Here is a 20,616-nt window from a genome sequence, read left to right as displayed (position 1 = left end):
CAAGTTGTAGAGATCATTGCAGGCCTAAATCAAAGTATAATTTATAAGACACACCCACAACATTTATAATGGAATTCAGGTTTGGTCTTTTATGGTGGAGATATTTTCATACAATTTTAATTTTGTTGAGATTTATGAAATTATACTACATCCTTGGCACACTGGAATGTGCCATGGGGTAGACAGAGATTAAAATCATCCTCAGTGATCAAAACTGATGGCAATTATTTTTTTCATGAGCCTTGGAGTTTCAAAAATGAAAAATTATTGAATTTACAAAAGCAAAAGTAAACATCTAAAATATCACAGATGCTGTCTCTAAGGTTATCTCTGTAAGGATGTCATTGAATAATGTGTTGACATATATCACAGGGATAGCTAAGGCAGCTCTGAGCTTTGGCACTTCCTTATTTTGGCAAGCTTTGTTTATAGTCTTTAAAGGGTTTTCAGGGAGAGAACATCTATTTTTAAAAATAACCATATATGCCATATCTTTCTGTGCTGTTCTCTTTATCTAAAACAGCATTGTGTTTCTTTTAAAAAATCATCTGTGACCTTGAGGGAAAAGCATTTCTACACTGTGGAAATAATGATGCACTTGGGCTTCACTGACAGGTCTCAATGTTTATTTTTGCTTTAGGTGGGAACTGCAAGATACATGGCCCCAGAAGTCCTAGAATCCAGGATGAATTTGGAGAATGTTGAATCCTTTAAGCAGACTGATGTCTACTCCATGGCTCTGGTGCTCTGGGAAATGACATCTCGCTGTAATGCGGTGGGAGGTATGTATGGACCACTATCTATCATGGGACTGTGGTGGACCAGCCTTCAGAATGATGTTATGTTATTTGCTTCAACCCTGGTTCTAGGGCTTCGCCACTAAGTGGTTAGCTCCACAATAATAGCTAGTTGAGTTCTGCTAGCACACAGTCATTTCCAGAACCATTTGAAATCATGCTAAACAGAAAGCCATGTTTGGAACATAAAACTTTGCATCTCCTTCAATAAGATTTTGTATCGTTACTTTTCTCTTGATGCATCACTCCACAAATATTTTAATATCTAGCAGGAGATGAGCACTAATATGGAGAAGAATTATTTGTCGTTATTAAATAGATAATATTCAGATTAGCATCTGGCTCTTGTTTCTTTTTATATTGGAAAGTTTTTTTGTTTTTTTTTAATTGCAAGGTCTGGAAAAAAGATTGAACTAAAAATTGACTTAGATAGACATGATACTGTTGTTGATGTTGGGGGTATTGAGGAATGCATCCTTTGGCTGGCTAGGCCTCCAAGACTGATTAGGAGACTGCTTTTTCTCTTGCTTTTCCTAGGTAAGCCCCTGGTGGTCTGGCTGACCTTCTCTTTTTTCCTCTAAGTTCAGCACTTCCTTTCCTTTCTTGAGCATTCTCTCATGGCTTTCCCAAATTCTTCACAAGTTGCAATCTGAATCTGAGTACTTTCTGTTGTCAGTGACCTTGACTGCTCTTGACCATGAGAATGTAGATAAAGATGGGCATCACTTGGGATGCAGGGGTAAGCCCATTGTTTTGGCAAGTATTGTCCCCTGATCATCCAGTAGGTGAGAATGACAGATGTCTGCATAGCTATATGCTTTGCTGATTCTCTTCTCAGTAATTTTCATCAAGGTCTTGGGTATCACCTGAGAAATGTGTATACCCCAGCCTTGTCCTGGCTGGCTGCCAAATAAAGTCAAGTTAAATTTATTATATATATATATATATATATATATATATATATATATAATTTAATAATGGGATTGAACCCAGGGGTGCTTAACCATTGAGCCATATCTCCAGCCCTTTTTAATTTTAAATTTAAGACAGGGTCTCACCAAATTGCTTAGGGCCTGGCTAATTTGTTGAGATTGGCCTTGAACTTATGATCCCTCCTGCCTCAGCCTCCTGAATCGCTGGGCTTACAGGTGTGCGCCACCATGCCTGGCATTAATTTTATTTTTAACTTTTTATTTTGTAATAATTTAGACTTAGAGAATAAATGAAAAAATAGCACAAAGAGTTCCCATCTGCTACTGACTCAACTTCCCCTAATGTTAACATCTAACCCAAACCATAGTATGCAGTTATCAAAAAAGGAAATTAACATTGGTATCCTGCTGTTAATTATAGACCTTACTTGAAATTCCAGGTCTCTAGGAATAATGTCCTTTTCTGGAACAGGATCCAGTTGGGGACACACATTGCTGTAACCTGGGTGCCTCTGTAGTGTCCTTTACCTCAACTTATCTGTTTTTTATGACCTTGGCTTTTGTGAACTGTTTAGACCAGTCACTTTATAGACTGTCTCACACTTTGGGTTTCTCGATGTTTTCTCATGATCAGATAGTCATATGAATTCTGGGAAAAGAGATAACTATAGATATGATGTTGGGCCCTTCTGGGTGCATCATGTCAGGGGGCACAACATCATCAGTGGCAGAAGTTAAATCTGACCCCTTTGTTAAAGTTGTATCTGCCACGTTTCTCCCTTGTAAAGATACCATTATTTCATTTGTAATTAATACATACCTCATGGGAAGATAACTCTGACCTGTTTCTAAAGATATTAAATATCTGTTTAGTAAGGATACTTCAGACCTTTTCCTTTTATACACTAACTTGAGGATCCATTAATAATTCTTGCTTTCAACGATTATTGCTGCAATACTTGCCTAATGCAGATTTTCTTTTTTCTTATTCCTTCATTTATTACTAGGTATTCTACTTTAAGGAAGATCTCTGTCCCTTCTCTCACCAACCCTTGTCATTTTTCATTAACTATGTATTTATACCATTTTGGAATTATGAATTATTTCTTTTTTTTTTTAAGAGAGAGAGAGAGAATTTTTTAATATTTATCTTTCAGTTTTCGATGGACACAACATCTTTATTTTATTTTTATATGGTGCTGAGGATCGAACCCAGCGCCCTGCGCATGCCAAGCGAGTGCGTTACCACTTGAACCACATCCCCAGCCCCTATGAATGTTAATTTCATTCTATGATTATCCAATAGTGGCATTATCTATGTTGTTGCTCAAATTGCTACCACTTTGGTTACAGGGCCGACTACCTGACATTTTGTCCAAGGCAAATTCATCTGGTATCTTTGCTGGCTCTGATTCTTCCTCCCTTTTCAGAACATGTCAAGAGTGGGTCCAGGTCATCCCCTCCCTCCCTGCACCTTGCTGGGCCCCAGCATGGAGGCATTATTTCCTACCTGGCTGACCCTGTTATTTTCTGGTTTCCTGCTGAGATTTCTTCCCCAGCGACACTTCCAAAAGTAACTTTGTTTTCCTTGTGCAGTGAAATTTGTTTAACCAAGTTTCAGCCACTAAGAATAATTTTCTGCCTGAAAGCTTTGACAGTTCCAAAATGAATCCTTAGACCGTTATGAGCTGTGTCAGAGACAATGCTGTTGTCTCTGTCAGAATAAATTTACCTAGATTCCAGTATCTTCTCCATTGCTTTCAAAACTCGTGATTCTAAAAACATGAGCTGGAGGCTGTGACTCTTCTTTCCCTCTGTCAGCACAGCGAGCTTATTAAGGCCCTGCGTGAGCTCCCTGCCTTCATTGTTATCAATGACTAAAGCCCTTTCCTGTTGATATTTGCTGAGTGTGGAAGAATTTAGGCTAATGGGGAAGAACCAAGTCCTCCAACTTTTACGAGTTCTAAAAAGGGATGCAGTGTAAACACGTTTTCCTAAGGAAGGAACAGGATCTGGTTTGTTCAGCTAGTCTCAAAAAAAAAAAAAAAAAAAAAAAACCTTTTATAACCTTTAGGATAAGAACAGACAGCATTTAGGGAACCGGAAAGAGGCCATCCCGGTTCTGATTTTGTTTGATCTTAAGCCCACAGTCCTGTTTCTGCCATCTCCACCCAGGCTGCAAACACCAAGGCTGTTTACCCATCCTCACTCTCACCCTGACACAAGCCATTACTTGTTCAAATATGTGATCTCACACAGCAGGCCCCTTCTTCCGTAAGCATTTCTACTTTTTGTTTTTAATTATTGATTCATTGCTTTTTGTTGTTGTTGTTTTTGATACATCTTGAAAACCTTAAAGACATAAGTAATTAGAACAAATAAAAACAATTTTTTTAAAAAAGACAGGATTTTATTTTTATTTTATTATTATTATTTTTTTGTCTAGTCTTAATTTCAGAGACTTTTCTTTTGCATTCCAAGAGTCCCTTGGAAAGCACGTGAAGCCAGAGCACAAATGTTCCTTCCAAGCCTGGGCTTCCTGTGTTGTCTTCTCTCTCGCCCTTATAGAATCACAAAGGGAAGGACAGGCTTGGCCTCAAGAGGTTTATAGTCTATTAAAAACAGAATTTGATTTCTCCCCTTTTGTGCTTTTTAAAAATTCACACATGCAGGCATCTCTTCCTTTACTAACAACTGATGTTAGATTTTAATGTATAAGGTGCTGGGAAGAGGGAGAGATGAAGCTTTGGCTTCATTCCTAGGACTTGACAGACAGCACAACTTTTCATCAGCGAATCTCATTTCAACAAAGGAAAGGAGTATACTTCTTTTATCTGATAAATATTGACCAATGCTTTACTTCACTACAGAGATGAACTAATGTCCATTCCAGTTTATTCTAGGGCAGAAAATGTCACAGAACTGTGAGTCTGAAATCCCCTCTCCTGCTCTTTGGTAACTCCATTCCATTCTTCTGGTTGAGTCCAGTGTTTCACGTGTGCTAAGGCTTGGTCCTTGCTTGCCTCTCTAGGCTCACCTGCATGAGCTGTTCTTATTCTGTGGTCCTTATTATGCTTTGGTCTCACCTCTAGGCCTGGCTCATGTTATTCCCTGGCATTAAACAGACTTTTTTTTTTTTTTTCATACTGAGGATTGAACCTAAAGGCACTTAACCACTGAGCTACATCCCCAGCCCTTTAACTTTTTAAATTTTTTGAGACAGGATCATGCTAAGTTGCTTAGCACCTTGCTAAATTGCTGAGGCTGGCTTTGAACTTGCCATCTCCTGCCTCTCCGCCTGCCAAACTGCTGGGATTACAGATGTGGGCCATCTCACTTGGGCTTAAATGGACTTTTTAATAGGCTGGTGATATTTAATTGTGACAGTAGCAACACAAAAGGAAAGCAGTAAGAACAGAGAATGGAATGCCCAGGCCAGATAGAAGGAGACTGATGTTCAGGTCAGGCAGTGAGAGTTAGGTCAATTCTTAAAGAAAGAGCCAGTGAGACTCAGGGCTGTCCTTTTGAGTTGCTCCTTTCTCATCCAGCTTCTCCTCCATACAGGGAAGTAAAGGGTAAATGTGAGACAGATACAGCAGCACCCAGAGAAGCCTGGCTCTTATCTGGGTAGAAAGTGTAAACAGATGGTAACCGTGCATTTTGATGCCAACTGCTCCTGCCCTGTTTAGCAAGACATTCTGCCAGGGAGCCCAATGGATGGATTGTCATAAGTGAAGAGAGTGGTCCAAAGAGAAAGGCTTCCTGGTAGAGATAGGTTTGATCCAGATGAAGGAAAGTCACAAAGGAGTAATAAGCACTTGCTTCAGGTAACAGCTCACCTAATCTACCAGAAATACTTTGAGGCATGTCCTGTTACAAGCCTCATTTCACAGATGAAAAGATTGAGGTTTCAAGAGGTGGAAAAGTTGTAAAACAGGAATTGAAGCCTTGTTGTCTGACTCAGTAGCCTACAGATCCTAATCATCCTGGTGCAGAACCAGACTGGCTGGTGGAGAACATGTCCAATAAATAGCTCATTATTTTTACTGATGGGTAGTCGGAGCTACTCTGGCATCCCAGCCATTGACATGAAGCCTTTCGGGGGGTATCGAGGGAGACAATCACACACTTGAGGACCATTCGGTGATGGCCTCACTTCTGAAAGTCTGTACCAATTGATTTTCCTGGCTCCTCTGGGCAAATCTCTGTTAGAAGAATACCAAGGCTGATAATTCCTGTGCTTGTCCCAGCAGCAGTGCCTTAAATCTGAGATAACTTCCTTATCCTTATTTCCCTGACAATGCATTCACTCATTCATTCATTCACTTCACTCAAGAAATATTTATTGAGTAGCTAATGTGTCTCGGGCATTATTCAAAACAAAACAAAACAGGCTTTTCTCCAAGGGTCAGGGGGTCCAGTGATAGTATTCTAGAAAGACAGGTAATGAACAAATAGATGCGTGATATGACAGGAAAAGTTATATGAGTCTGATTATTTTATTTTTTTTCCACATTATTTTATTGGTGCACTATATTTGTATGTAATGATAGGATTTGTTGTTACACATTCATATGTGCACACGATGTAACAATTTGGCCAATATCACTCCCCAGCACTTCTCCCCTCCTTCGCCTCCTTTCACCCCCTAGTCTCTTTGCTCTGCTGATCTCCCCTTGATTTTCATGAGATCCCTGCCACCCACCTTTCTTTTCCTTTTTCCTCTCTAGCTTCCACATATGAGAGAAAACACATGACTCTTTAACCTTTTGAGATTGACTTCTTTTGCTTAATGTAATGGTCTCTAGTTCTATCCATTTTCCTGCAAATGACATAATTTCATTTTTCATTACGACTGAATAAAACTCCATTATGTAGATATACTACTTTTACCCATTCATCCCTTGGTTCGTTTTAGAAAGAAAAATAAAGTAGGTTTAGGGGACAGGTAAGGACAAAGGGTGTTATTTCTAACACTTGGATCATTGGAAAGAAGACAAAGGAAAAACCAAGAAATGAAATCTTCAGGGTTGTTTGAAGAAGGAAAAGCACAGGAGGAGGTGATTGGTTCCTATTTTATAAAGGAGCAAAGTCATGAGATCACCTCCTTGCAAAGACAAACCTGGACACTGGTGTTCTTTCATGAAAAATGCCTGTCCCTGCCTTCGATTTGTTTGGTGTCCACTCAAGTGTGCGTGGCAGGTCAGAGGCGCAGAGGGCAGGCCCAGGGCCCCTGTTGGTGAATACAGCAGGCACAACATTTGTGTCATCTCAGCCAGAATGGCCCCCCAGGAGCACAGCCTTCCAAATCCGGGGCCAGAGAGGCCCTTGTATAGAAGCTGACACAGCAGCCAGCTGAGCAAGCATTTAAGGAGGGGTAACAGCCCCAAGAACAGCTCCTTAGTAGTGACAGTCTGTGAGAAGGACAGAAAATACCAGTGAAAGAAAGGGGGCAGAGCAAAGAGAACAAAAAGAAAGAAGGCGTTGGAGAGAAGGCCAAGGGAAGAACTCAATCTAACCATTTCATTTCGCTGGATTTGGAGGGAGAGGGTGTGCCGTTTGGAAAGCCAACATAAAAACTCAGGGGCGCTGCTTTGGGGAGAACTGTCAACAGCTTTGTTGCCCCGCAGAGTCGAAACTACAGTCAAAACAACAGCTGCGCACCAGATGCTGACGCGGAGGAAGGCCACTGCTGGCCCAGAGACCTGCCTTCCTGGGGCCGCAGCACCGCAGGGAGAGAGGCAAACTTAGTTTCCCTTTGGAGAAGCTGAGAAATGTCCTGAGAAAAATAAAAAAGAAGCCGCAAGATCTGCCACTCCATCAGAGAACAGGCTGCAGCTCCAGGCAGCTGCAGAGAGACAGAAGGGAGCCAGGGGTCTTCTCAAGCAGCCAGACAGAGAGGTTCCTTGGAAGTGATGTTGTTTGAAGCACTGGGGGAAAGACCTGTCTTTGGGGCTTGGTTTCATAGAATGGTTCTGCTCTGCAGGCGTCTGCCTTGGGTTGGGTGCCCTGGAAAAGAAGAATATGAATGTTAGAAGTGTATTGGGGAAGAGATCACAGGAAATGCCAAGAAGGGAATAAGGAAATGAGTCAGGAAAGGGAAGGAAGCCAAGATAGGGTGTCTTATCAGGCGGTTCCCACTGTGGGCAACTGCAGCGCAAGCATGCGTGCAGCAAAGCACGCGCACCAGCCGCGGACCACCTGACTCGCAGGAAACTGCTGTTTACCCTCCACCTCCCGTCCATCTTTGATGCAGAGGCACTCCGGGTCAAGGTGGAAGAGTGCCTCCCCAGCACCCCCAGCCTGCCCCACGTGGTATAAGCCAGCCCACAGAGAAACCAAGTGCAGAGGGAGCACTGTGTCCCTTGCTGCTGACAGGGAGTGAGGAAGGGCACCTGTGACTTTACTCACCTTGTGGATTCAGAAAATGTGGTGCAAAGTCTTTTTTAAATATATTTAAAAAATTTTCCATGACCCCAGATACACACACACACACACACACACACACACACATAAACACAAACACACACACACACAGAGTGTGCCATGATTGGGTCAAGGTAATTGGCCTCTCACCTCGAACATTTACTATTTCTTTGGGTTGGGAGCATTCAAATGTTCTCTGCTTTCTACTTCCAAATAGATGACTAATTGTTGTTAACTATGGTTACAAAATCTTGACACCTCTTTTCCAAGTCCTTCTACCTAGTTTATGATGAAGCCAGGACAAAAGTAATTTCCCTTCTCAGGGCGAATAGTGCTAACATGTTTTAAAGTGCTATACTCAGTTTTACTCTCTAAGCTCTGCTTTTCTGCTTAGAGTCAGTTCCATTTTTAAAAAATATTTTTTATTATTATAGGTGATCACACTTTCTAGACTAAATCCACTCACCCCTTAAGTTGCTTGCTTTGCTGTTCTTCACAGAAAGGAGTTCAGAAATTGGGCATTTTTAGATCAAACCTGCAAAGAGGAACTCTAGAATATATTTCATTAAGTCCACTGCCCACGGTGCTCTGATCTGGTACCATCTTACACAGCTCCATCTACCTCCACCACCACCGCTAACTCCCATCTACTGATCCAAACCCAGAAAGGACATTGTTTGGGTTTATTACAAGAAGTTAAGGGGAGGGCTGGTTTTTGTCATTGCTAATTATTATTATTTTATTTTATTTGTGCATGACTTGTTTAGAGTTTTCAAACCACAACCATCCAATAGATCTCATAAGGTTTCCCTTCCTGAGGTCACATGGTGGGGAATGCCTGACCAGGGCAGGGAGAGACACTTGTCACATTTGTCACAGGCATGTTTTCACTGAGGACTGTCCCAGCTGTGCTTGCTCTGACTGCGGGGAGAAGAACTTTCTGAAATGCTCTTTGGAGAGGAGAAAGCCTAAAAGCTTCCTAAAAAGGCAAAGTACTTCCATCAGAGTGACAGTAATACCACGTGCAGTTCTAAGTGTTCTTCCCGGAATCTGGTGTGCTCTTTGGACCTCTGTCTTCTCAACTGAAGCGAAGAGTACTGGAGCACGTCTCTGAAGACTTCTTCCACATTCTCTGACTTATTTGAATACCCTGCAGTGTGTTGAATAGCTTTAACATTCATTTTCCCCTGTCAAGAGGCAACTCCCATTCCTTGTGAAACATCTAAAGCTGTTCTGCTCTGAGAGTGGCCTGCAGAAAGTGCTGCTCATTTCAGATTTGCAAGATGATAAGGATACAGAAGCTGCAAGTGGATGTTTGGTGACTTTGATAGCAATGTGATGTGCTCACAGCACCCAAGCAGGGTTCATTTTTCTTGTTATCCATTTCTACTTTTGTTTTACTGAAGCCTCTCCTCCATGAATGGAAGGGGAAAGACCTGCTCATTCATTTAAAAAAAATAGGTTGGGAAGTGCCTATTTATGAATAAGAAGGGAAAAGATTTAAATCAAACAAAGCTACTTTTGTGAAAGAAATTAGGGGTTCAGAGTGGGAGAGAGATTTACTTTTCTCTGTAAGTCTTCAGTGATGTCATAATATTAATCAAATACATTTTTCAAAACAAAAATATTTTAAGCACTGACATGAAATCAATAAGTAGGCATAAATGATAAGATTTTTCGGAGCTAGCGACTTTGCTAGGGTGGATGGAGCATCACGGCATCCAGGGGAGACAGCTGGAGTTGCAGAGGGCTGGGCCACTGGCTTGTTGCCAGGCACTGCCTCTGCTCTATGGCCCAGGACTATTCTGAAATGGAATGTGGTACTCACCTAGCTAGCAGAGGTCCCCTGCCCTCTGTCCTTGTCTCTTAGAACCCAGCTTCCACTCAGGTGTCCATAGCCATCCCCTGTGGTGTCCACGCAAATCTCTGACACATCTGGTGGGGCAGTTAGAAAATTGAGGATCGGTTAGGAAATGCCCCCAAGGAGGGAATGGCCTCTGATATGGGGTCTGTAAGTGGACATCCTCCAGATCCTCATGGAGGCCCTGGGAATGGCCAATGGCATTGCCTCAGTAGCCATGACGGGGTGGGGGAAATAAGCTCCTTTGCCTGATTGCCCAGAGCAGGTATCCAAGATGTTGACAGGGAGGCAGCTGTGTACACAGCTGAGTCTTCTTGGTACACACTGTGGGCATGAGAAAAAAAGTAGGGGTGGGGGTAGGCCATTCAAAATGGTTGAAATGAACAAAGAAAGATGAGTTGCAAAAATCCACAATAAGAAAAAAAGTAAATGTGCATTAGCTGTTTTGGAAATATATATTATATAAATATGACATCTCTCATCCCCATCCCCACTTGCAACCTGAAAAACTCTTTTTATATCAAGGGATGGGAATATGCCATTTTGGGTCAAATGGCAATTGCACCAGACTTTTTGGGGGGATGGTCACCAGGGATTGAACCACTTGACCACTGAGCCACATTCCCCACCCTATTTTGCACCAGACTTTTCTATTTTAAACTTAGAGGCAGAAGATTCATAGGTCCTCCCAGTATAGCTCAAGGGCACCATCCCTTCACCAGCACTTTCCTGACTACCCTTCACCCTCCTCCCTATAATATCTCCTGCAAGTCAAAGAAGGCATCCCTTTGGAATACTGGGGAATCTCACAACTTTCCAAGGGTTTAGGAGAAGTAGGAAGTAGCCTAGTTATATATCTCCTTGCTCTGGGAAAGGATAATTGCCTTTGTTTCTTCTTCCTCTAAAAATAGTCATTACTTTTTCTTTATGTAAAAAAATACACCTAGTACTTTCTTGTCTCATTTCCCATGGAAGTCTGCTTTGGTCCACACAGAACTTATGAAATTAAAATAAATGCTGTGGTTTATATAGTGACTTTCAAGATTAGGACTTGAAGAGAAATAAACTAGCCCTGGTATATGATCTCCACCATGGTAACTTTTTCTTTGTTCTTAAAGACTATCAGTTATGCCAGGTGTGGTGGCGCATGCCTGTAATCCCAGCAGCTTGGGAGGCTGAGGCGGGAGGATTGAAAGTTCAAAGCCAGCCTCAGCAAAAGCAAGGTGCTAAGCAACACAGCGATTCCCTGTCTCTAAATAAAATACAAAATAGAGCTGAGGATGTGGCTCAGTGCTTGAGTGCCCCTGAGTTCAATCCCAGGTACCAAAAAAAAAAAAAAAGACTGTGAGTTGTGAGATTGACAGCTGGGTTTGGTTCTTCCCCTGCTTGTGGTCTTGTTCTGCTCTGTCCCTTCTGAGCACAAGTCTGGGAATTGTTGATGCTTGAGGGATAAATAACTCTTTGACCTGGTTGGTGGAAGGGAAACAGCATGAAATCTTCCTAAAAAAGCAAAGGAGCTTCATCAGAGTAACATCATATGGTGTGCAATTCCAGATGCTCCTCCTGGTTCAGTACTTACAACTTCTCAAGAAAGGGTACAAAGGCTTCCACAGGATGGCTCTGCACCCATGGTCAGATGGTGCAGTTCAACTGAGATGTAGGCCTAGGGAGAAAGGAGAGACTACTTCTTGGCATTTGTGTGATATTTATTGAGGATAAGATGTTCCTGTATTTCAAAGTATTAAAAAAAAAAAGAAAAAGAAAAGAAAGAAAATATCCTGGCAGCCCTTCTATTTGGGTGAAGTTGAAGATGATAAATATGCAAGTAGGGTTCTGGGAAGTGAAAGAAAGAACATAACAAAGCAAAGCAAAAAAAAAAAAAAAAAGCAAATAAATAAATTAGCTATTCCTTTGCAAAATGTCATTTTGTTATGAAGCTTCTTCAGTTCTCCACCTAGAAAGGCAAATTATTGAAAGTTTTACTCAATAATTTTACTTTAGTTAGAAGTGATTTTATTTTTTTTCCTTTTCTTTCTTGTATTTATTTGCTCATTCATTCATTCATTCATTCATTTTTAGCTAAAAGCCAAGGATCTTACTTTGTGAAAAATGCGGCATTCAGCCCACCGTTCCCATCCAGCTCAGTCATGTTCTAGTCCAGGAGTGTCTTCTGTCTTGTAAATTGTCCTATGCTTCATGGATATGTGTATTGATCTGCTCTTTCTTTTAAATTAGTGTGTCGTTTCACGGTTGGCCTGGAGTTTATGCACTGCCACTGTGGACAGGACCTGAGATTCATTCACCCATTCACTCACTCACTAAAGTGCTCCTTGAGAGCTCTCGTTGGATGGAAGCCCCTTGCCACAGGCACTAGGAATAGATAGAAAGGGATTTTTCTCTTGATCGCTCACCGTCTGAGAGACAAATGAACAGTGATCATAGGTAAAGCTGATACATGTGGAAGTCAGGCTGAGCCCAGGACATCTAGCCAGGGAGACCTGGGGGAGGCTCCAGGAAGCTCGCGTGAGGAAGTTGACCAAAGCCGAAACCTGCAGACCCAGTGTAGGGCCATGTCATCCAGTTGTTTTCGTTACAGCATGTAATTGAAAGAACATTACCTTCTAAACTTTTGTTAATGCTGATATAATGTGTCCCTCTGTTAACCCATCAAGATAGCATTTTTTCAACCTTTTATTCATTATTCCTATCATAAAGAGCCTTTGTAGACAATTTTCCTTCATCATCCTATGCTTTTTTTTCCATGTAAGAAATACACATAATTTAAACGTCGCCATATTGAACATTTTTAGCCATTTTTAAGTACATTCACAATGTTGTGCCAGTGTACCCCTATTTCTATAAGTTTTCATCTTCCCCAACTGAAACTTCTTATCCATCAGTGTTAACTCTACCTTCCCATACTCCTTTCCTCCTTCCTGTTCCTAAATCCCTGGGCAGCCACCACTCTATTTTTTTTTTCCTTACTCATTTGCCTATTCAAATATTTTAGTCACTTTTCTGTTACTATAACAAAATACCTGGGTAATTTAGAAAGGAAAGAGATTTATTTTGGCTCTTGGTGCTGGAGATAGAGAGGTCCAAGAGTATGGCACCCTCTTACTGGCAGGGACTCTACAGAGTCCCAAGGCAGCACATGTGGCAAGAGGGGCACAAACAAGAGACAGGGCCAATCTGTCTTTTATAACAGACACACTCTTAAAATGGATTAATCCACCTATCAGTTAATCCCTGGAAGGTTTACTCTATCCATGAAGGCAGAGCTCTTCTGACTTAATCGCCTCTTAAGGTCTCACTCTTAATACCTCACAATGACAACTCAATTTCAACGTGAGCTTTGGTGGAATAATGTAACCTCCCAGAAGGGGAATCATACGACATCTGTCCTTTTGCATTGGGCTTATTTCCTTTAGCCTCATGCCTTTAAGTTCCATCCAGGTAGGAGCATGTATCTGAACTCCATGCCTTTGTATGGCTGGATAGCCCTCATGAAGTTCAGCAATACTTATTAAGTCTGTGTATTGTGGACCTCTAGAGGACTACAAACCATTGCAATATGTATGGTTTCCCTGCCTCCCAAGAACCAATTCCATCCCTTTGGGGTAATATCCCCCCATTGAGAATTAGATTTAAATGCATTAAAATGTAACCTGTGTGGCATTATCCGCCTGGTTCTCCATCCATTCTGTTGCCAGCCACTAGCTCTGTGTCACATGGAAGGTACTCAGCAGTCATTGGTTGTGTATTTCCCAGGATCCTTCACAACCACTCTTTTCTTCTTATTTTAATCCACTACTACTAAAAATCACTCTAAGAGTATTTACATATGTATTGCAACTCTCAATGCCTCATGCTGCCCCTACAGCCCAGCATGTCTACGTGCTCATATCCCCAGGTCACACACACAATGCTCAGTTGACCTGTGTCTGCCTCTTGCTTCACAGAAGTGAAAGATTACGAGCCTCCCTTCGGTTCCAAAGTGCGGGAGCACCCCTGTGTTGAGAGCATGAAGGACAATGTGTTGAGAGACCGAGGACGACCAGAAATCCCCAGCTTCTGGCTCAATCATCAGGTAAGGAGTGACAGCTTTGAAAAGTGAATAAGAGTCATCCAAAGGAACCTCTAACTTACTTAGAGAGAATTCTGGGATATTGGACTTAAATCAGAAGGCAGGTCCCCTTGTGTCCTATAACCCTCTTCAATTTGTTTAAAAAGACATTTCAATACAGTTGATGATCCTATTTTAAGTTGCAAGCAGCAGATATACACAGCATTCCGAGAGCTCACAAGTAACCATTTGAAGAGCATCTGTCACATTTTCCAGGCCCCCTTGGTTCTGAGTTAAAATGCTTGCTTGCAGCCTCTGCTGTTCACTCTCATGCCTTCATATCAGGAGTTTATGTCTCAATCCCTCTGGGTTCCAAGTCATTTCCTCTGGGATTCTTCAGCTCCGGAAAGAAATACTTAATGATTGCAAAACAACCAGGGTTGTCAGGCAGCTGGGCTGAGAAGGGGCTGTGGTGTGCAGGGGCCATGAGTAGGTGTTTGCAGGCTGTGCCTGCAGAGCTGGGAGAGGCTCATGTGCGCACACCTGGGGAAAAGGGGCTGGCTTGTCACTGTGGATGCAGGAAGGCAAAGAAGAGGAAAATGCCAGGGAAAGAGGGGGAGGCCTGTGTGTTGGGAACATCCTAATGGCTTCTTAATTTTTCTTTTTAAGAAATAGAAGCTTGGGGCTGGCTCAGTGGTAGAGTACTTGCCTAGCATGTGTGAGGCACTGGGTTCGATCCTTAGCATTACATAAAAATAAATAAAGTTTTTAAAAAAGGTATTGTGTTCATCTACAACTAAAAAAAAAAGTATTTTTTTAAAAAATAGGTCATCTTTGTTAATTAAAAAAAAAGAAAGAAAAAAAGAAGAAATAGAAGCTAAGTGCCAGGCTTGGTGGTACACACCTGTAATCCCAACAGCTCTGGAGTCTGAGGCAGGAGGATCATGAGTTCAAAGCCAGCCTCAGCAAAAGCGAGGTGCTAAAGCAACTCAGTGAGACACTGTCTCTAAATAGAGTTGGGAATATGGCTCAGTGGTTGAGGGCCCCTGACTTCAATCCCCTGTACCACGCACACACACACACAAAAAAGGAACTAAAAGCTAAGACTTCCCCTAGCGGACCATAGTCTGGACTTCCCAGGAGGCTTGTCAAAATTCTTTGCTTTGGGGTGCACTTGAGGGCAGTTATCAAAGAAAAAGGAGACAACAATAGGTTGTGAATGAAAGATAACTGGCCCTATGTCTGATACACCCACGAAAGGGCCCTGGTGAAGAATAAGAGAGAAAAATACCCCACCCCACCCCCAGCTCACTGACAAAACAGTTCTTTCTACCAAGCAAAACCCTTGACGACCTCCTTTGGAATGACCTCCTTTGGATGGATTCCGTCATCCATAAAGTCATCCATAAAGGCGAGGCTATGTCACAGGTTTTCCTAAGGGCAAGGCAAATTCAGATAAGAAACAGAAACAACAAATCAGGCGTAATAGGGAAGACAAATGAAGCAGGAAGCCTGGTCTGAGCCAGTCCTGGCCCAGAGTCCCAGCAGAGGACAGATGGAAATAAGTCAGAGTGTAGAGGGTCAGGAGTTTCTCTGGGGCTTCAGGAGAATTGTCTCCGACTCTAAAAATGCAAGACTGTTTGCATAAACTCTAAAGTCAGAAGGTACTGGAGTGGTATGTTCCTTTCAAACCCCGTTACCTCCTCTGTTGTACGTTTCTTATAATGAAGCCATTATTCATGATGATAAAATTCTGGAAAGAATTTGCATAATACATTTTTTCTCTTAATGAGATTTGTTGCCCTATTGATTTCAAGTCAATGCTTAATATTTAATTTAATTTACTGCCTGTAATTACAGTGTCAGAATAAAATAAATGTTACCGAGTACCAACAATAACACTCTACTCTTAACAGGGCCATCAATCAATACCGTCAATTAGGTGAATTATGCAATTAATTCAACATCAAGAACTCATGGGGTAGGGAGGGAGAGAGGGATTCCTAGGTGTGTTGGGAAAGTTGCTGGTATTGGAAAGCATATGCCGGCAATCCAAGACAGTGTGAAGGTATGTGTCCCACTCCAGCCACCTATGGGAGAGATCATCAGTGGTAATATTGACCCTCTATGTGGGAGGAACTCTTTTTATTTCTGTCTGTCAGCCTGTTTAACTCCTACCTGCTTTTTTTAAAAGAAAGAACTTGAGATGGTAACAAAAACACTAGCAATACAAAATAAAAGTTAAGCCAGTGAGAGAAAACTCTCACCACATTCCTGGGCAGCATTTCCTGAGTGGATTTATTGGATCAGGGTGGTACAGTGGATCCTACGAAGTAGCTTATAGTCAAGTACCTCTGACATACAAAGACAGCGGTATCACCAGGTCCAGCCTGATATCCACAGAGGTCATCCTTGGCAGCTCTTGGAAGCTGCTACTGAGTCACAGACTTTACAAATGAAAGGAGGCTAATGTCTGTCTGTCCACCACTCTGGCCTGGGGTATTGGCCCTGTTACAATAGAAAGGTACAAATGATCCAGGTATAAAAACTATAGACAATAAAAGGCAAGGGAACTGGGTGCAGTGAGGCACACTTGTAATCACAGTGGTTCAGGAGGCTGAGGCAGGAGGAACCTGAGTTCAAAGCCTTTTTGGTTGGCAGCGAGGCGCTTAGAAATTCAGTGAGACCCTGTTTCTAAATAAAATATAAAATAAGGCTGGGGATGTGGCTCAGTGGTCGAGTGCCCCAGAGTTTAATCCTCGGTACCCATCCCACCCCATCCCCCTAAAAAAAGGCAAGGAAAGGAAGGAGAGAGGGAGCAATGAACCGGTAGAGCACAGGGAAGGTGGTGGGGCGTGCAGAGAACTTGCACCATGTCATACTATAATGGCAGATACATGTCATTACAAATTTGCCAAAACCCACAAGACATACAACATCAAGAGTCAGCCTCAATCTGAACTCAGAACCTGGTAAATGATGTATCACTGCTAGTTCCACAGACCCCACCCACTGATGGTCCTCTTTGACACTTTCCCTCCCACTCTAGGGCATCCAGATGGTGTGCGAGACGCTGACTGAGTGCTGGGACCACGACCCCGAGGCCCGGCTCACGGCCCAGTGTGTGGCCGAGCGCTTCAGTGAGCTGGAGCACCTGGACAGACTCTCCGGGAGGAGCTGCTCTGAGGAGAAGATTCCAGAAGACGGCTCACTGAACACTACCAAATAGCTTGACTGGAGCAGGGCAGGCTGGGCCAAGTCCAAAGAGGCTGCCCCTCTCACCAAAGAACAGAGGCAGCAGGAAGCTGCCCCTGGACGGATGCTTCCCAGAAAACCAAGGGCGTCGCTCCCTCCCTATGAGCTGTGGATGAGCAGAAAAGCAGCGGCGTCAGGGAGTGGGTGACAGAGAGCATTCTATGCCTTTGACGTTGTCATAGGATAAGCTGTGTTAGCACTTCCTCAGGAAATGAGATTGATTTTTACAATAGCCAATAACATTTGCACTTTATTAATGCCTGTATATAAATATGGAATAGCTATGTTTTATATATATATATATATATATATATCCATATATGTCTATATCTATATCTATAGCCATACTCTGAAAAGAGACGAGGAAAAAGATCAAATATTCCCAGGAAACTGGTTTTATTGTAGAGCTCCAGAACCGAGCAGAGAAGGAAGGATCCATGACAGCATTGGCACTTGACAATCACACAGGCGATGGTTCTCTGACTCTCCACTTGGGGAGCTTTGCATTAGGAGAGAGGACCCGTGTCTCCGAGCCTGCTTTGGCCACATTGCACTTGCTTTTGCAATAAATATTCCCCACATGAGAGTTCTCTTCTGGTCCTGGAGCTGAGTATACACTTGCACTGTGTTTGGGGATCAGTGTTCCTGGGGATCCTGTGTGCCGATTTTCTCCTGGACTTTTTGATTGGCAGCCAAAACCTGCAACTGATTTTGAACCTCCTTCTTCACAACCTAATATTATAGGGGTCAGATACTCAGATCCCTATAATACTTTAAAGGTTATCCCCATCTTTCACAGGCTGCAGAAAACAAGAACAAATTTCTTCCCACCCAGGATATTGCCACACCGCCTACTAAAAAGGTATTTCTTCTTTGTTAATCTTCCCCCTACACTTGGGCTACTCTTGTCCATTCCCAAATTTCATCCTTTCCTTAAAGCAAAACAAAAACAATACCCCCAACTCTAGGGCTTTTTTTTTTTTTTTTTTTTTTTTGGCACACTGGGCTTGAGTCCCCGGCTTCTATGCAAACACCAATAGGTTTCATTTTTCTTGGCTCCCGAATGCTCTAGCACATTCTGGTCTAGAAAGGATTTCAACTCCCCAACACTGTTGCCGTCAGGATGGTGTCCTCAGGCACTCTGAACATACGTTTCATTTGGCCAACAGAGCATTTTGAAAAGTTGAGCCACTTTTTTAAAATATTTGGAGATTTTGCAGAAAAATTTGGATCCCAGGTAAGGAGAGCAGATGGTTTCCAGTTTTCTCCAGTCCTCATCATTTACAGAAAGAAGGTGTGGACTCACTTAAAAAGCTGCTTCTCTTCTCACTGTAAACATTTGTGCTTTCCACTGTTCCACTTCCCACACATGCACCCTAGTTATCAAACCTGCCCCTAATTAAGATCCCTTATAAGGAGTATGCATTCAAGCTGTCCTTCTGTCCCTACATAACAGGGTTTTGACTGTCTTTTCTGGTGTTAAGATTTGAAGCTTTTACTGGACTAAAGGGGGTCTCCTTTATGTGGTCCTGGTTAACAGAAGTCTTTTTTTTGCTTCTGTGTTAAAAGTTTTTTTTTTTTTTTCCTTCTGCATTAAGGAGGGAAACTCCTTACTCCAGGAAATTTTCTCGTGATAACTGCTCTCTGCATCACACCAGCCTTCAACCCTTTGCAGAAATTATTCTTGAGGACTTGAATGTGGGATCTAAGAATCCCATTTGCAGTTAGGAAAAGCTGGGTCCACGTGGACCTGAGCAAAGAATGAGCTTTAATACTCCATAGGAAACTTGTTAATCCACAAACAAGTGTTAATGCTGCAAGTAACAATCTCTTTTTTAAAACATGTTTTTGAAGCTACTTATTTTCAGCCAAATAGGAATATTAGAGAGGAACTGAGAGCAAATGAGTTCTGTTTGGATTGTGGAAGCCCTTATCTCATTGAGGTTTTAGGGTACACGCTGAATTGGGGATGTACTTTCTAGGCACCCTGTTCCATGTGGGTAGGCTCAGTTAAGGACAACCTGGCTGCAATATCATGGAGGCGCCCAGAAATTCCACTTGCACCTTAGGTCTTGCCGATGCCATCCCAATCGTTGTTGCTCATTGACCTCTAGTGGTGAATTTCTAGAATACTGGTCCATCCGTGGGATATGCCAAGATTTAAGAGTGTTACCACATCCAGGTCATCAGCATCATAAACTGGAATGTAGTATCAGATGATACTGTGGCTTGTTTTGTTTATTTTTCTTATACCAGAAAAAAGACCAAGGAATAACATTCTGTAGTTCCTAAACATACTGACATTCATTCTCTACTATACTTAAAGGGAAAAGTTTTATTCTTCTATGGAACACTTCAGCTGTACTCATGTATTAAAATAGGAATGTGAATGCTAGATACTCTTTTATATCAAAAATCTCAAGCACTTATTTTCATTCTATGCATTGTTTGTCTTTTATATAAATAAAATGTTTATTAGAATTGAATAAAGCCAAAATACTCAGGTGAGCATCCTGCCTCCTGTTTCTCTTCCTGGTAGTGAAACCTATTTGGCTCATTGGATTATTTTGTGATTTATAAAGAAAGCGTCACCAGAAAAGTCCTCTCCAACTTTTCCATATTTATTGCCTTCTTCAACGGTCCATCTCAGTTTTCTTTAAATAAATAAATAAAACAGTCACAGAAACTCACTAATACTAGATGAAGCAGCTGCTATTGGCCTGCTCCTTATCCTTGTGTCCTGGCCGGTGTCACTCTACATGCTCACAGGACCTGTGTTCTCCTCCCAGATTTGCCTTTATCCACAGCTTCCTAGAGTTTGTGCCTGCCTCTGTTTTCTCCATCCTGCCCACCAGCAGGCCATTGTCTGTCTTCTTGACAGCTGTCATGAGATGAGCTTTCTCCCCTATGCTTTCTTCCCAGATGCTGCATCTCATGTGTTTTGACTTCTCTTAATGGCAAGAAGAATGTGCCTTAGGAAGTTGACTCCAGGTTATTGTCTGACCAAGTGGATGAGATTTTTCTGCCTGAACTTCAAATTGTCTGTCTTACAATACGAGTGTTTTTGTTTTTTTGTTTGTTTGTTTTTTGGTTTTTTTTTGTGGCTGCTTCTGAGTTATCGACTGGACTCTTCATAACCAATGCAGCAGTGCTTACACCAGGGTTTCTCACCCATTGTACTGCTGATATTTGGGCTAGAATAAGCCTTTGTTGGGGAGAGGGAGGTTGTCTTGTGCATTGTAGGGAGATTGGCAGCATCCCTGGTCTCTACCCACTAGG

General features: G+C 42.2%; 1 protein-coding gene across 2 annotated transcripts in view; it reads left to right on the top strand.

Annotated features, from left to right (window-relative positions):
• The window catches only part of Tgfbr2 (transforming growth factor beta receptor 2), an 85,095-nt gene extending 65,250 nt beyond the window's left edge, over nucleotides 1-19,845 (top strand). For both annotated transcript variants that reach the window (XM_015489549.2, XM_015489548.2), the window contains 3 exons: nucleotides 641-782; nucleotides 13,979-14,106; nucleotides 17,132-19,845. In XM_015489549.2, the coding sequence (XP_015345035.1) occupies nucleotides 641-782; nucleotides 13,979-14,106; nucleotides 17,132-17,311 (450 nt within the window). In that variant the 3' untranslated portion in view covers nucleotides 17,312-19,845. The remainder of the gene's footprint in view (nucleotides 1-640; nucleotides 783-13,978; nucleotides 14,107-17,131) is intronic.
• The last annotated feature ends 771 nt before the right edge of the window (nucleotides 19,846-20,616 follow it).

Source organism: Marmota marmota, unplaced genomic scaffold (genome assembly GCF_001458135.2).
Source record: "Marmota marmota marmota unplaced genomic scaffold, marMar, whole genome shotgun sequence".
NCBI classification, from domain to species: Eukaryota; Metazoa; Chordata; class Mammalia; order Rodentia; family Sciuridae; genus Marmota; species Marmota marmota.
The sequence above is the reverse complement of the archived record's forward strand: the minus strand, read 5'-3'. Positions and strand labels throughout refer to the sequence as shown.